Consider the following 17,683-nt stretch of genomic DNA (forward strand, 5'->3'; position numbering starts at 1 on the left):
GTAACAAACACTCGCAAAGCCATAGATTTTTTTTTTAACTTTTTTTATTTTTTTTATTAAGCGCTACCATTATCGCAGGTCCAGAAAAAGGTTATCATCGTTGGTTCTAAAGCCAGACTTTTGCCTTGGGCAATGCTTGTTTTTCATGGAAAAATCTGACTTGCATCTTTGTGAATTCGCTCTTTTCCATCAGCATTCAGTTTGCACCTCTATATCGGAATTCGTGTGCTCAGTTGCAGAGGCAAAAGAATTCACCTTGGCGCACCAGTTAACCAAAAGTGTTACACTTTTCAGAAATAAACCATGTCTAAAGCGAACTTTCTGGTGGACGTGCCCGTTTCCTTGCCTGGGCACTCTCCAATTCTACGTAATGGGTTTGCTAGTTCTATTTTGTTCTTGCATAGCTTACTTTTTACAAATTCACTGAATATATGATTGCATTGTTAATTTGAGCTTTGAAGAAATGCAGTCTACAGTGGGCTTTTGTAATGCTAGTTACTACTATTTCTTTTTTTTTTAACATTAAATCGTTGGCTCCATCTGGAGGGTCATTTAGATATCATAGCGGTAGTAACATTTCCCCATGCTCCCGTCCTAGCTCATCAGCAGCTCTCAATTGGAGGCTGGTGGGCTGGGAAAGAAACAAGAATTGAGGATGTCCCTTTCTTTTTCCCGCACTGCACCGTGAAGTGGCTCCAGGAGGAGGTCCACTAGTGACCGAGGAGCCTTTGCAAGCCTTGTCGAGTCTCGCTTGGACTTCTGCCCTCAGTTAGAAGCAGGGCTCTGTTGGTTTTGGGCAACGCCGTCAGGCCGCCCCAGGCGAGGCAGGGTAACTACTGCATTGAAGATAAGGGCACCTGGCAGAGCCCTAAAAAACCCAGGTGGGTATACTTAAATTAACAGAAACTTCAGGGTGAGAGTTCCGACATTATAGTAGAAATGACAGTTACTTCTTACTGCATCATTTTTCACAAAATGAATTTAATGACATCTGGATAAAGTTGGTGGGGATAGAGCACCCAGAGATGTTTAGAAAAAACAATACATATAGGTATGATCCAGTAAGACGGGCTGGATCCCAATGCAATAACAACAACAGATAACTGCCACTATTGGTTGATAATTTCAATTGTGCAGTCACAAGAATAAACATAAACCCACATCAATGGACATATATACAAAAAAAGCACATTAACAATGCTTTAGATGTGCACCGTTCAAATGGTGATATCGTCGACACAATGGTGTTTCGGCCTCGAGGAGCTGTGTGATGCAGCTTCTTGGGCAAGCCTTCATCAGGACGTGTAATGGAATGAGTGGTCCCTGGTAGAGGAGCCTAGATCTTACCAAAAACTCATCCAGTGTAAGGGTAAGAGGTAAGATTTTACCCAACTTTCCCTTACTCATATAAAGACACCACGATCTGTATAGAACTCTTTAAAGATCTTTGCATGTCGTTACAGGTAAACAATTGTTCCCTCAACGACACATTGAATGCCTCAAAGATATCTATACCTATGATGGATTTTCTTACTTACCCTTACACTGGATGAGTTTTTGTTAAGATCTAGGCTCCTCTACCAGGGAGCCTCCTGTTTTTAATGAAGCATCCTACGGGAGCCTTGTGAATTATCATTTTATTTGAGGTCATTGTTCCACTTACCCCTTCCCATTTGTTATTCATAGATAGAGACCCCGGGACCACTCATTCCATCACACGTCCTGATGAAGGCTTGCCCAAGAAGCTGCATCACACAGCTCCTTGAGGCCGAAACACCATTGTGTCGACGATATCACCATTTGAACGGTGCACATCTAAAGCATTGTTAATGTGCTTTTTTGTATATATGTCCATTGATGTGGGTTTATGTTTATTCTTGTGACTGCACAATTGAAATGATCAACCAATAGTGGCAGTTATCTGTTGTTATTGCATTGGGATCCAGCCTGTCTTACTGGATCATACCTATATGTATTGTTTTTTTCTAAACATCTGGGTGCTCTATCCCCACCAACTTTATCCAGATGACCTTAAATACATTTTGTGAAAAATGATGCAGTAAGAAGTAACTGTCATTTTTACTATAATGTTGGAACGCTGTGACCTCTCACCCTGAAGTTTCTGTTAATTTAAGGGCAACTACTGCCCCATGGCAGCAGGCCCAGGAGAGGGGCAGCAGCCCTCCCCAAGGCCCAGCTCCCCTCTCCCAGCACCATAGGAGACATGCAGTCTCCGCGCTGCAAAGCACAGGAAGGGTGGGGTGTGAAAAGAACACCTCACCCTTCCACAATAACAAATGGGTGCTAAGCACCCAAGGGAAGTAAGGGCAACCTACAAGGGAACAACAAAGAACAACCCCCTCCCCCCCAGGGGCACAATCGGCTCCATGGCTGGCCTGGGGGCTGGATTCTCAGCACCCACAGATACACAACAAGGACCGAGGGGCTACCCTGGGTCCTATATAAGGGGCTGGTCACAGCCCAGAAGAATACAAACTGTTTGTGGACCCTGCACGGGAACCCAAACAGCTAGGAAGTCTGCTGTGCACTCAGCGTCTTCCTCTCTCTTTTTCTTTTCCGCAAACCCTCCCTCCCCAGAAAAAGGGAGAAGAACAATGGAAGGAAAGACAGGACACTGTACGGTGGCCACAACAAGTCGTGGGACAAAGAAGGCGGCACAGGTCAGAGGGGGTAACCTCAGGACCCGGTGCCCAAAAGTACTATATTATTAGGATATGCGATATTTGTTTATGTTCCATAACCACATCTGTAACAATAAAAACCTACAGCCTTTTATTGCCAACACCTGACCGAATGTTGTGGTGTAATACTGCATGGGGCAGGGCAAGGGCCACAAGACATGACAACAAATGTAAGTTTGCCTGCTTATGGGTCCAGCAATTATGGCAGTTGTCTTGCACTGCAGCACCCAGCCTGCTTCTTGGGTGCAGGCAGGAGGGTGGAAACGCTGCTGCATAAAGGAGCCTTGCTGCTCTGTAGAGCACTCCTCGGCCTCCCTGTCTGTGTCTACAGGACAGAAGGACTGCATCCGTGAAAGGCAGTGAAGTCGGGTGGTGGGTGGGTGTGCAGACACAACACTGAGCATATGGTTGCAGTATCCTGGTACAAATGCACCCTGCCCTATGATGGCAGTACGCTAGCCTGTTAGAAGTAAATGTTTTCATGATGCATGATGTTTTTTTCCCCCTTCTCATCTACACCACATGGTTATCCTACATGTAACTTGATTGTGGCACGTATTGCTCTGCCATTTGATGTTGCTGTTATCTCTGGTTATGTTCTCGTATCTGTTTATGCTTAGCCTGTGTGTCATTGGTACTTGAAAAATAAAAATGGAATACTGCAGAAGCACAAGTTGTTGCTGCTTTTATTTTACGGTGTTTTTCATTCTTCTGTTTCCTTGTCTTCCCTGCTGCAGATGCGAGAGATACAGAGCAACTGAAAAAGAATAACATTACACACATTCTTTCGATTCACGACAGTGCCAGGCCTATGCTAGAGGTAAGACATCAAGTGCTTTCCCATTGGGCTTCAAGGTGCAGTCTGTTTCCCACGATCACCCTTGAGTTTCTCTGGTTATATTTATATTGAAGCGTAACCCTTTTTGCACTGCGATGGAGAAGACACATGGGCTGAGTCGCAAACAATGCCTTTTTTGGAGGAAGTCAGCGCTGTTGTAAGTTACTCTAACATGTGTTTGCAGCTTACACTTCAAGCAATATCCCCAATTCAGTTATGCTTAACTTGCTTCTGACAGGTGTAGCGTGCTCTGAAATGGTATGATCTTAATTTTTTTTCCTCAGGCCAGAAAATTTGCCAGCTTAATTTACTTCCACACCTCACATACAATGCTTGCCCATGAAACGTTCAAGAGTAATTGTAATGGGTTATTTATAACACGCTTAATACCCAGAGGTTTCCAAGCGCGGACCCGGGGATCGAACCTGTGTTTCCCTGCGTCGTCTTGCTTTCAAGACAAGCACATTGCCCCTGAGCTATCCTCCCGAGTACTCCTTGTCCCCGTTAACATACCCACAATTTCCCCCTTAGAGCACCTACTTTTGCTGTCCTAGGAGTAAGCCAGTAGATAAGTTGAAAATGCTTTTGATATTCACTCCTAGTTCATTTGCGAATTTGGAATTCCCTGTTCCTTATCCTCGTACTACTTTTTCCATATGCGAGTTAAACTTACTCTGGCAAAAAGGTTTTTGTATTGCCTAGTGTTTTTAAGTGTCTATTTTAGGTATACTAAAAATATAGGAAGTGTTTGTAAAATTCCGTGAAAGGGAATGTCGGCAGGAATTCCAACGCTTCACAAAATTTCTAAACACTTTGACATTTCCTGATGTGGACCTGACTTCTTTCTAAAGCTTGGCACCTGGTGTTACTCACCAGTAAGAGTGCTCTGAAAGTGCTTACCCAAGCCGGCCATCATTGTTACCTACGTGGGGTTGAACTGATGCCCTTATGGCATGTTACCAGCTGGTGGCACTAACTTTTGACATTCAGATGGCAGGTGTTTCTGTCCGTTTCCTTGTATAGTTCATTAATGACTAAATGGGAAACTTACCTTGGCTCCCTGGCTTGGTGCCGCTGGCTTCTTATTAGGAGACCAGCTGTGGTGCACTTCTGTTTTAGGGTGGGATCTGAAGTCAGTTATTGTGCACTTGTTATATAAGGCAGGATCTTTATTAAGAATGTTTTTTTTTGTGTAGGGCCACCTTTCGAAACAGGAGATTTTTGCAGAAATTGGTACAAAGGGAGAATTCTTGGGTGTAAAAGTACCTTGAATGGAAATTAGTTAACTCTGCACATATCCTCCGATGGCAGTTCCCTGCGGTATCTTGGAATGGTTCAGTGAACATCGTGTTGAAGAACAAACGGGGTGGTTCTCTTTCCGGCCAATTGTGGGCTAAATGTACTTCTCATATGTCAAAATCGGTGTGTTGATTATGGCAGACTGTGAGGGAAAATCCATCCAATTTTTGAAAGTCTTTTCAAAAGCACATTTTGCTTTTGCACCAGAAATGGAAGAGTGCAGTGGAACGGCAAAGAGCAGCGTGAGATGGCTCATAATTTTCTTGTGCAGAGGGGACCTTTTTTTTAAGCATATTGGTGCTTGCATAACATGGAACTGAATATTGGATTGACTTATTTGCAACATCAACCATTTATGGCTACTTCAAAACAAATTTAAATTAAAAAAGAGGAGTGAATTCAAATAATCGGGGCTTGTTAAAAGTTAAGATGGGAGCACAAAAAGCTGTTTACAATCTTGAAACTTAATTGTCTCCCTTTCTAGTCCAAAACGTAAAATGTACATTATATTATTGGAATAACAACTCTTAAAAACCTTAATGTTTCTATACCAACATTCTGCATCAATGCTCCGACTGCCTTAGCCAACATTCTCTCAGGGCTATGCACACTGCAAGGTTACAAACACATGTTCCAACTTCATTATTTTTTAAAGCTGTTTTTGTGATTTTACCATATCGTAACACCATTCCACCACCTGTCTGTAACGGGTCTTATCGACCTTTGGCCTCGTTTTGTGTCCTCTGCTTCACCTCGGGTCCATTACTTAGTTGTGGGCCTATAATACACCTTAAAGCCCTCTTCACAAGGGCTGTAATGCCTTATTGGTGCTGGTTCTACTGATCTCTTTAAGCTTATTTCCCTTTTCTAAAAAGTTGAATTAAATACTATAATGCATTTACACATCTAGAATACATCAAAAGTGAAGATTTCTCAGGAAAATATTTAGCAACTGTGGGAAATGCATGAAAAGTCTGGTGATGTAGATCCTAAATTTCATTACAAAATGGAAGCATCCCAAAACTATTTCTTCTAGAACAGTATTAGCCTGATAATAATGCAGCATCATTAAACCAGCTTTTCCTAGGGGTATAGTACTCTCTGTATTTAATAAATTGTGAAGAAGAGCTATTGAAAAGCTGACCTCTGCCCTGGTCTTTGTCACTGTGTTTATCAGCCCCATCAAAACACCTTCCTCGTGCTTGGTTTCCCCTCCTAACGTGATATTTTTCAGTACAAAAACAATTTAAAGTTGCATTGTTGCAATACGATTTATTGGGGTGTGGCCCTGTGAGCAATGCATATGTCATCGGGATGTAATCCTGCAACTTTTTTCAATCCATTGTTTTTACTTACTTGTGGGACCTTCCTTCTAGCCGAAGGATGACTGATGACTGTAAAGACAGGGAAAGTATGCAGGGCAGTAGTTGCAGGAAATGGCCTTCCGAACATTGCGTGCATATTTCCTTTCTATCCCAGTTTTGATTTACACGCATATGACACTTTGGACTTTCAGTTATGTCTCAGATTTAATTATTTAGTTGTACACAATATAATGTATCCCACTGAAATGCATAAAAAAGGATTTTGGAGTGTTCTGTTTAATTATAAGATTTTGAGCTTCGAGGACATTGGTTGAGGGTCTCTTCCGTCCTGGAATAGCGCCCGACATCAGTGAATCATTTGCTACTTTGCAGGACAAAAGTGCAAGCAACCAATGCAATTTACGCACTTTGCATCTTGACAGGCAGCGGGTTCCCTATCTTAGAGCCTGGACATTAAGCTATCCAAGAAAGCCTCCATATTGGTTGGACTGTACTAGACTTGAGCGGCGACATTAAAAGAGGGGACGGTTACTGGTTGCTGTTGTATCCGCCCTGCGTCCCGTAACGCGGTGACGCAGGGCGTCCTAATAAAAGCACTGCCCCCGGGAGAGGGAGGCAGTTCCAGGCGAAGCACTGATGATGTGTGGCGTGTCTCATTTCGCTCCTGCCGGAGCTGCGCCACTGCGACCCACACACACGGCCTTCAACGTTCTATCTCCCCACGCGCCTCCGCGCGGAGATAGAACATAACAATGGCGACGAGGAGAACAGAGCCCTGCACACGCGGTCGGCGCTCTGCCAGCGGGTTGTAATAAACAGCGATGCACAACATTTTTGGACAAACGGTGGGGGGGCACATTGACCCCCCACCCAAAAAAAAAAACTTTTTTTTTTCTCTTCTTCTCTCATCTTGCCCTGCCCATCGAGCTGACTCTTTCACACTGGCCACAGCTGGTTGGAGGGGACACATCCCCAACGAAGGGCCACGGGCAAGTGCAACATCCTCCAACTGCCTTCCAGACGTCAGAGACACTACGGCAAACCGCGGCAAGACATCTCGCTTGCTCCAGACACAAGTAATCACGGCATCTGCACGTGGTGGACACCTTGTTCGACGCTGCTAGCCCGTATACCACTGCTCGGGAGTGCCAACTTCAGAAAGACACAGATGTTTGGGATACGTATCAAGGTGAGGCACACGGACCCTATCAAGACACAGTGAGGTTTTGCTATGGCGACCGGCACGTCCACCCCCAGGCCCGGTACGCCTTCTAGACTTGCGGCAAATCTCTCAATGTCGTCACCACAAGCTCGCCCACAAGGGAGCACCTCTGCATTGATTCAGCCGTTTGACCCATTTACGGATCCATCATCAGTGGGTCCTCGGTGGCATCTATGGATCCAAAAATTTGAAATGGCAATTGAATGCAAGGACATAACCACCGCCAGGAAAATTAGATCGCACCTGTTGCTAAATGTGGGGGACGAGGTACTACGTATTTTTAACTCGCTAACCATTGATGATGGCCAGGACATTTACTAGCAAGCGAGAGATGCTTTGACGGCTCATTTTCTCCCACAACTCAACCCTGATTATGAAACCTTCATATTCTGCACCACAATTCAGGCAGAAGAGGAGACCTTGGATGCCTACCACACCCGACTCAGGAAGCTGGCAATATCGTGTGAGTTCAAGGATGTCGAGAAAGAAATCCGGAGACAGCTCATCAACGGCATCCAATCGGTGAAACTGAGAAGGATGGTGTTGAGCGAGAAGGGCATCTCTCTAACACGCATCCTGGAACTGGGTCGTCAAAGAGAGCTGGCACATGCTAGGGCCGCCAACATGGGCGTGACTCTTCAAAAATTACAGCCTGCCCTCACGTCAGCCATGGTGGCCCATGTCGCCAACAAACAGTCCAAGGGATGAGGCTGACGGCAACTATGCAAAAGCCAGATGGCAGCCACGTTTCCCAGGACCCACGGAGTGCGGATGGTGTGGTGGACCGCGACATGGACGGCGGAACTGCCCGGCGCAAGGGACGACATGCGCGGCATGTGGCAGAAAGGACCACTATGCTAAAGTGTGCCGATCATCGGGCACCCCACTGCCGCCACCACAAAATCCCCAAGAGAAGAGTGGGACCAAGAAAAAGAAGCAAGCGAGTGCACAGGGAGTCGAAACGGCAAATTCTTCGACTGAGGAAGAAGGGGATGACGTCACAGGGACCCAGGTGGGCGACCAGGTGGTCATGCTGCGGAACCCGACAAGGTCCAAACTGGACTCCCGCTACGAGTCGCTCCCATGGACTGTCAGTGAGATACAAGGGACCATGATAACTGTAAAGCGAGGACACCGACAGGTAACACGAAATGCGTTGTGGTTCAAGGCGGTGCCACGCAACCTATGGACTGATGGCGAATGCCCACAGGAAGAGGAGGAATCCCTGCTGAACGAAGGAGACCCTGCTCATTTTCAGGAGGAGGTAGAAGCGGGTGACAGAACGTGGGAGCAGTGGCGTGAACCTGACATGGGTGAGCTGGACATGGAAGGTGAGGCACCCAGCGAGACGGTGGCGCCCAGCCCCAGAGGGGGGGCGATATGTTTTAAGAACCACCACCAGTAGCAGGTGACCAAGTCGAGGTGCAACAAGCTCAAAGAGTGGCTGGGGACAGAAGTGCCTGGAGAACTTGTAGTACGGTCTACAACCACAGCAAAGGGATTAAGCCCAACAAGCAGGGTCCACTTTGCTAAGATCTTCCAACGAGCACGTTGCTGATTAGGGCACTTTTTTCATGTTGGCATTTCCCCGATAGTACAGCAAGCACTGTGGCCATTTACCCAGAAACATTACTTTATTGATTTCTTACGGTCACAAACTGGACATTTGGAACCAAGATGTACGCCAAGACCAGGCGCTCAAAGTTAAACAATTTTATTAGGGACTGTATACATGGGTGGGCCAGCCTAAATATAAGCAGGATCTTCCCTAGAGAAATACACATATTACATTGCCTCCTTCCACAAATTTCTCTTGCAGTGGCTTTTCTAGTGTTAGGATGAGAGGTCAAGCTTTCACGTCTCTGTTCCAAAGTCTTAGAGGAGTGACCTTACTCCTCCGACCAATATGTAGCAAACACTCTTTCTGCTCCTCTGAGCCTAGCTATTGGCTTTCCAGGCTCCCGTAATCCAAGACTAAACCTTTTCTTGGGATTCTGCAGGACCTTCGGTGGGTTCCTTCGAGATTGTGTTTGGGTCAGCAAGGAAAGAGGCAAAATGACCAATCCCTACTAGTATGCCTTCTTTCCTGACTCTGTTCTTTCCAACACCTCACTGAACTGCCACTATGCTCCCTAACCCCCGCTGGAACCACCTTCCACATGTAAGACCTGCTAAGGGCCGGGTCTGGCCTGGCCCCCTGGAACCTTCTACTTCTAGATGACTAACCTGCTTCTGGCTCCTTGCCTCTCTTTTAAATATCTTAATAAACCCCCAATCTTATCTCTTTTCTCTATGGCTTTCATCTTTCTCTTCCAATACTCGTCACCCCTGGGCAATCTTCTTTATTCTTCTCATCTGAAGACTTATCCTCGGTCTTCTCTCTCTCGCCTACCCTCTTCTCCTGCTTATTCATCACTGTCTGCTTCCTACGAGCTTTGTCTGCTGTCACCACCGTCCACTCTTTTCCGGGTCTAACTTCCTCCCTCCAGCTTTCTAATGTTACTCCAAACTTCAGGTCCACTCCATATTTTATTCCTTCCCTCCTTCCGTCTGCTCTTGTTTCTCCCTGCCACTCCACTGTTGGTTTTACTTCCTCCCTTTATATTGTTCCTTTTATGACATATGGACTAGAAGCATTGTTAGATCTTGATCTGAAATGGCTCCAGGTCATTGAAGGGACATTTTGGCGTGGTATCCTTGGCCTACCCCCTTGCATACCAATGGCACTTATAAGGCTAGAGCTAGGGTTGATTTCCTTAAAAGCCACAGTCTGGAAGAAGTGGGCTGCGTTATATATGAAAATGACTAGTGATGTAAAAAATTGACTATTAACAGCAGTCCATCTGGAAATGTCCCAAAAAAATTCTACCTGTACAACTAATGGGCAGATGGTTAAATTCTTAGCCGAAATCGGGTGGCACTCTAGAGGAGGGACTTATTCGGATGAGGTACAGAGGGCTCTGGGAAAATGCATTGACCTATGGGATTGGTTGGAGAATTACGATCATCTCAATGGGTTAAAAAGCTATCAGTTTGTTCACGAGAGACTGTTTAATTACAAGAAGCCCCAGAGTTACCTGAATTTATGCCCATCTTCTAGGCTCAGACGCTTCATTCTACTACTTAGATTGGGGCAGCTCCAAACAATGATGATTACAGGGAGAAAACATAAGATCGCTGTGGAATTGAGATCATGCCGAGTGTGAAAAGAGCGAGAACTGTTGAAGACAGCCAAACATTTACTGACGGAATGCCATGCAATGGCTAGTATAATCAACCACTTCCTTGGCATGTATGTGCATAATTATGACTACATCAGAGAGAGATCATTCTGGCTCCATTGTACCAACTCCAACTGTATGCGGCTGTTGACTGTTCTATATAATATCTGGTTGAAAATTTAAGTTACCCTGGGAATAACAATATAGGAAATTGGCAAAGGAATTAGGCTGCTATAATTCAGACGAAAGCAATGTATTCTATACTCCTGTTAGTGAAGTCCATTATATAAACTAAAAGCTTCTGTGAAGAAAGACCTCTTCTTTCTAGGGATCAAGATCTCTCTATATGTTATAAAGATGATATGTGGACATTAGTGATGTATTTGTTTAGCTAATATTTTACAGCCTCGGATGAGATTTAAGGGAGACTATAGTCTCATATTGGTTTTTATATTGTATGTTGTGATCATATGTACTATGTTTTATGTTTTCTAAAAGTTTGTGTAAAGTTTATAATGTAAACTAAATCACGATAAATATTATATTGTTCCTACTGCCGCCTTCCAGCCCACCTCTGGTTTGATTCCTCACCCCTTCTCTCTGCTACTATTAATGTCTTATAGACCACTCCTGGTTTTACTTCTTCCCTCCTTTCCTCTGCTACTACCAACTACTTCCACTCCACTCCTGGTTAAATTCTTTGCTTCTTCCCTTCATTTCTCTCACCTTTAAATCTCACCACTTTCTTCTCTTCTGTAGAGATTACCTCCTCCTTTCTCCTGCTGCCACTTCTCCAGCTCCCCCCTCTAGCACATTTTAGTCCCCAAAGTCTATGCAGCACCTCGCCTCTCCAGCCCTCTCCAAACAGGAGCCGCCTGCTTCTGCCGGCCACCACACTGAACTGGGCTGCTTGGCTTATATAGCACATGCCCCTCCCCTTGACTGGAATTAGTGCTGATAGTCTGCAGCTGTGAGCCTAAAGGATGTGCAGATTGGGATTGCCTGGGCTCTCTCCCTTCCTGATAGTCAAATTGAGGCTTAAAGGGCTGAGCTGACTCTATAAGAACCCTGCTGGCCATTTTGAACCGATGTGTCCAGGGAGAAGATCAACAGGCTGCATGTGTGCATGATGTCATGCTGTACTGCTGTTGGGAAGGCAAGTTTGTAAGGGGTTCTTAAGGGGTGTACCTTTCGTTGAAGGGTTTTACTATGGCTTCCTGGTCCTTGACGGATAATTTCATTTTCCTAATCCAATCTGGGTTTTCTGGTTGGGAGAGAAGGGCATTGTGGGATACGTAGCCCCTTTGAGGGTGGTTTGCCTGTTTAATTTTGATGTGTGTGTTCTGTGACAGGTTTTCTGGTGTCTTCTCTGTCTTGGGTGACCGGACTAGGTGTTTTTCAAGGTTTACTCTCTCCACTGCCCAGATCCGGCCCGGGTTTTGTTTCTGTTTCCGAGGATCATTGTGAGAAATGTAATTTCTATTACTGGTTTGTCTAGGCACGCAGCAGGCAGGGAACATCGTCACATTACTCTATCCCTCTCGGAAACATCAGGTAAAATGGTCATCTAACACAGAACAAACTATGAAGAACCTTGCATGTCTTTGCCTGCAAGTTCCATGACAGTAAGAGCTTCAGGGATTCACCAGGAAATAAGCACTGTTTATTAAATGATTGCACCAAAAGTGGTAGAGCCAGTTCGGCTACAGAAGTTACAGTGACTATATAAGGGTAAAGTGAGAAAAATTTGAACTACGAAAATGCACTGATTAACTTAAAGGGCAAATTGTCAGATTACAGTTTTAAAAATGTACAAATGCATATTTGTGGATAGGAAGCCAAGCACCACCCATCTGTCTGAATAGTTTTCGTGATTTTGTGTGGCAGCATTTTAGGAAGGTATCTTTCGTGACGCACCTTAAGTCCATAGTTTGTGAACCTTTCAGGGATTAAAAAGAAATCCCACTATGTGAAAGTGGAACAAGTGCATGCATTTGGTAACTCTCCATTCAAGGTGCTGCCTCTGTTTTATTGCTCCACACTTAAGAACCAGGTAACTCTGTTGGTGGTACAGTAACTCCAAGTCTTCAAGGGAGAGGGCTAGAGGAAAAGCTGAAGTTGAAGCTTTTATCGCTTGAGTATTTGAGAAGCCTATACATCTGGACACCTCACTCCGGTGTAAAATAACCCTCCCATGTTGCACAGACAGCACAACAGAGTCTTTACTTTTGATGAACGTGGACTGATTTGGTATTAACATATTTAGATTCTTTGGCTCTTTGAAGGTTTCCCGTCTATTTTTAGCTGAATGATATTTCATTTTTTGTGCCTACTTGTACAACTTATTTTACTGCAAAAAGCAGGCGCAGCCCCTTCTCCCCTTCAACCTTCCATCCACACTTACACAAACTTACCATTTCTATTTTTACGGCAAAACGTGATAAAAAAATGTGGCAAAACAAATTTGGTGGGTAACCGATTCTTGTACATAATGTTCCGTACTAATAATGACGTCATTGGTCTTGGTGTATATTGTAAAGAAATCCAAAATCTATTCCTCTATATATACTCTTCCTTAAACTGCTGTATGGCACACACCTAAATCTTTCATCCTCTGCATGGCAAAATCTACTTTTTTGATTTGCTAGAGGTTTTGCTTTCTATAATCTGATTTGCTGCATTCACGCTAAGTATTATAACTAACAACTCATTGCTTCATTGTAGATCTACATTTTGAAAGGTACTTTAACACTGCACAGCTTCTCTTGCCAAATACTCTGTTTATCAGGTTTAATTTGGATAAATGATCATGGGTGTCTAATAGAGGAAAGCTTACGAATCACACAAAAGCATTGAAAGTTTGGAGGAAAATCAAACAACCCAACAAGTAGCGAGTTCCAAGGAAGTCCTGGCAGTTTTCAGGGAGAATCTTCCGAGCAGGGGTGTCTGCCATAATATATTCAGACTGGTAGACACACGCTTAACAAGCTTGGACAGCAGAGTCCTGGGCCAGTCTGCTTAGAAATCCACATACATGGTGCATTAACAGTAGTTTTATTATGTTTAACGCTCACCTGGTATCCACGGGGACGTCACTCAGCCTGTTCTGATCTCTTACGACCTCGACCCCTTCCCTGGAGGCTATTCGACTGGAGACTGGGCCTGAAACACAGGATTGGTAGAGTTTAACTCCCTATTGCCTCTGTGTGCTTGAACCCCTTCTTCCCCGGGGTCCAACCCTTCCCTTTGATCCACAGCTCACCTTGTTTTCTTGGATAGTGTGCTCTCCGTCCTGCTTTCAGCGCAGGGGCGCGTTGATTGATGCAGGCTTGTTGCTGCCTAGTTACTTCACTGGCAAGAGTCCGACAGGTAAGTATAATGAGTCTTTTGAACAGTTCTCCAACTTCGTTCCTTTCCTTCCTTAGATGATGGCCGGCGTCCGGGGATGGCGGCGTGCTGCTGAGATGAGTAGCGCTGAAGGTGATTGAGAGCGCGATGCACCCCTTTCGTATTTGTATTGAACTGAGTTCTTTTCCTGTGTTTTTTAGGTGCCGCGACGTTTTTAGCGTGGATGCCGGTTATGAAGAACAAATGCGGTGAGTAAGTGCGGTATGCGGCGCCTCTAGATGTTTCCACGCTAACCTGGAGTGTCTTTTCCCTCTTGCAAATGGAAGAGAAGTTCCGGAAACAGAGTTCCCCCAGAGCGCCTGGGATTCATGTAAGTGTTTGAAGCTCGTACAGTATTTAAAAATAAGCGAAGATTTGCAGAATGCTTACTAATGCCTTTTTTCGTTTTTTTTCCCTTTTCCTTAGGAAGCGGCGTGCCGGGATAAGAATGACATCGCCGAAGATGCCCGCAGAACAAAAGGAGCGATGAATGATGGGCAGAAGCGCCGCAAGGTAAGGCTGTTCCTAACAGTGTTCTTGCAGGAACTGAGCGCAGAAGAAAGATTCAGGCCTAATGGAGACCGATCCGAACACAGTGAGTGTCACGCTGCAGGTGCACAAAACACAAAGCATGTTTCTCAGCCTGGGCGTGGCTTAAATAGTCTCTGGGTATCCCAGGTGTCTCTGGGCTGAACCACACCCAAAAGACTAGACTGCACATGCGGGCTGGGGACATGAGGGGCAGGAATCATGACATTATGTCCTACCCAATCTGCTGACCCACTTCCACCTTCTAGACACCTGACACCACTTCATTGCCCAGCCCTAGCCCTGGAACACTATATAAAGGGGCACACAAACGAGTAGTGTGGCCTTTAGGAGTTGCAGGTGCAGAGTAGAGTGTGGCAGTAAGGCGGTGGGGTAGAAGAGGAGCTGGAGAAGAAAGAGCTGGAGAAAGAGGAGGGAAGTGGTGGAGAGGCACAATACAACATAGAAATGTGAGGAGGTGGATCAGAGAGAAAGAAGTGAGAAGATAAGAGTGTGTGATAGAGTGGCTTGAATGTTGAGTGTCGAGAAGGCTGAGAGGAGGAAAAGGAAGTGTGAGGAGTAGGTGAAAGGGATAAAGAGGTAGTGGACGAGAAGATTATGAAAGCAGAGAAGAGGAAGTAAAGGAGAAAGAGAACAGGAGTACAGGAGGAATTGAACATGAAGGAGAGGGGAAATGAGCAAATCGGGTGAGAGCAGAGAGGAGGATGAAAGAGGGGGTAGAGACAGAGAGGTGGAAAGATAAATGAATGTCTTAAGAAAGATCATATAGTGATGGAGAATTTATTACAATCCAAGATCTTGAAGACCCGCAGAGTGAGGTAAGTCATTGTTAACAGAAGGGGTGCTGGTTAACTCTTGGGACATTACCATACGTGCAGTTGCCTGGTGTCAGACTACCATCTGAAAACTCAAAGATAGCGTAGGAGTACCAAGGAGGATTAACCCCAGATCCTGATGATTTAAGGGCTAGCCGAGAAAGAAGTGCAGGCAGTATACATTCAAGAGACTCTGACTGATGCCAAGACAGCGCGAGTCAGACTGCTGCAGCACAATAGGCTCTGAGGATCATCCGATACTCACAGTGATCCGGTCTTGAACCATCATATCCGGGATTGTGTTCATTACGAACTGTGAACTGGAACAGACAAAGAAAAAACAGCCCATATGTTTTCGTATCACATTTGAGCTTATCTGATGGACAAGGCGATCTGATAAGACGTACCAAAATGACAGGTCCTGAAGAAGATGACCAGAGTCAGCATCCATCCAAATGCACAATATCCCTGAAGGAAATATGGGATATGGAATCTGATTGAATATCCTTTTAGTGGAGAGCATAGCTTCTCCACTTGTAAATTGGTATTTTGCCAATCCTATTGGGTGTATATCTGTATAAAAAAAGAAAATAGATTCAGAAACAGGGTACCTAGTTTATAGGAAACATAGGTTCTGTCATACCCTCCCTCAACTGCTCAAAGAAAACTCTCTGATTTTGAATTATTTTAATTGTTTTTTCTAACGCGGTTTGAACCATACATCACCATATGGCCTGCACACCATGCACACAGTTTCTGGAAGGTGAATAAAGCAATAATACGGCCTAAGTGCCCAAAGGAGACACTTCCTCCTGGAAATGTCCATGGAAGTGAGGCAGATTTGGCCTAAGTGCCCAAAGGAGACACTTCCTCCTGGAAATGTCCATGGAAGTGAGGCAGATTTGGCTCGATTCGTTTAGCTGTTGGTGAATGCTGTAACCATATATATTGTAGATGCAGGGACAGTACCTCTCTCCTTTTTTTCTTTCTTATTAGATAGGCGGCGCACCATCTCTGACCTAGGGACAGGTACCCCCTACAGGTAAAGGGTGTTCTTCCGCGTAGGGACATTGGTAGCATACACACTGAATGAAAAGTAAATCAGTATTATCAAAAAATATTTCTTGCTCTTTTGTCTTTGTTAATATAAACCTTTCTGAGGCTCCAAAGTATACTTGGCAATTCACAGTGCCAGAGGGTATCTCTCCCTTCCTCTGGCTTTTGTTTTCATCTCTAAGGGCCTTGGGATATTTTCCTTCTCTCAAACGTTATCAACTTGGTTTACTCGCCTGCCAAGTATGGTTATCCCTGAATTAATATTTCTCTTCATGCTGTGAGGGCTTTCCTTATATGACACAGTTCACAATACCCAAGGAAATCTTTGCTTTCTTCTGCCTTTCCTTTTCCCCTTACGATCTTGGAGTATTTCCCCTTCTCCAAGTTCCACCAACTTGGTTTACTCTCCTTCCAAGTCAATAGGTTTTCGCTAGGATGACCTGTCACACTGTATCTTTTGTTCTCCAAGATTTGGTTTGCCCCACTGCAACAAGGCAGATCTCTCCACTCTTCCTCCCTTGGTTGTCCACAACCCTTGAGGTTCCCTAGCGCTTTCCTGGGTACCCTCTGTGTACCTTTTCTGCTTGGCCCGCAGGGTTTCCAGTCTGCTCTGGCATATGTGGCTCGCCTTGGCTTCCCTTTGGCTCTTGAGGTAGTTTGTCGTGCTGCAGTGGCTTTGCCACGCTAGTCTCTCCCTGGACGTCGAGTCTCCAGCAGACTGCTCTGTTCCCTGCTCTCCTGGAACGGGATGTCCTGTTCTCCAGCCTTAAGGAAAGTCTTTCTTTCTTCTTCTTCGGAGACCGAGTGGCTGCCGCACGCATCCTGTCCTGCTACGTCTGCTGCAAACACTGCTCCACTCTCCTGCTCGAAGCTCCTCCAGGGCCAGAATGACCCTGGTGGTTGTCCTTTCTTGCTTTCTAACTTGGATTTTTGCTGGCTTTCTCTGAGGAACTAGACTGATCGCTGTAGTTGTTTGCCACTTTGACCTTCAGGGCTCCACCCTTCTCCCTTGTCTCAGTATTACCATTGTGTTTCCCCACTTGGTCTCCCGGATTCTTCTTCGTCACAGTCCTTGAGTTTATGTCAGATGGGTAGTCCCTTTTCTTCTTCGTCTCAATACATCTCAGGACAGAGGTTGGATTTCCTATCTTACACACATTCATGAAAGTGTTGAGTGCTAGAGTGACCTCTGTATGATAGGAGGGTGAGGAAGGGTGTGATGTATTATGGGAATATTACGTTTCCCTTGGATGGTCGTCCCTGTCCCTG

At 45.1% G+C, this 17,683-nt stretch overlaps 1 protein-coding gene across 2 annotated transcripts in view; it reads left to right on the forward strand.

Annotated features, from left to right (window-relative positions):
- The window catches only part of DUSP22 (dual specificity phosphatase 22), a 479,337-nt gene that overhangs the window by 169,399 nt on the left and 292,255 nt on the right, over positions 1 to 17,683 (forward strand). For both annotated transcript variants that reach the window (XM_069613516.1, XM_069613517.1), the window contains one exon: positions 3,440 to 3,522. In XM_069613516.1, coding sequence (XP_069469617.1) covers positions 3,440 to 3,522 — 83 coding nt within the window. The remainder of the gene's footprint in view (positions 1 to 3,439; positions 3,523 to 17,683) is intronic.

Source organism: Ambystoma mexicanum, chromosome 5p (assembly GCF_040938575.1).
Source record: "Ambystoma mexicanum isolate Mex_15411 chromosome 5p, UKY_AmexF1_1, whole genome shotgun sequence".
NCBI classification, from domain to species: domain Eukaryota; kingdom Metazoa; phylum Chordata; class Amphibia; order Caudata; family Ambystomatidae; genus Ambystoma; species Ambystoma mexicanum.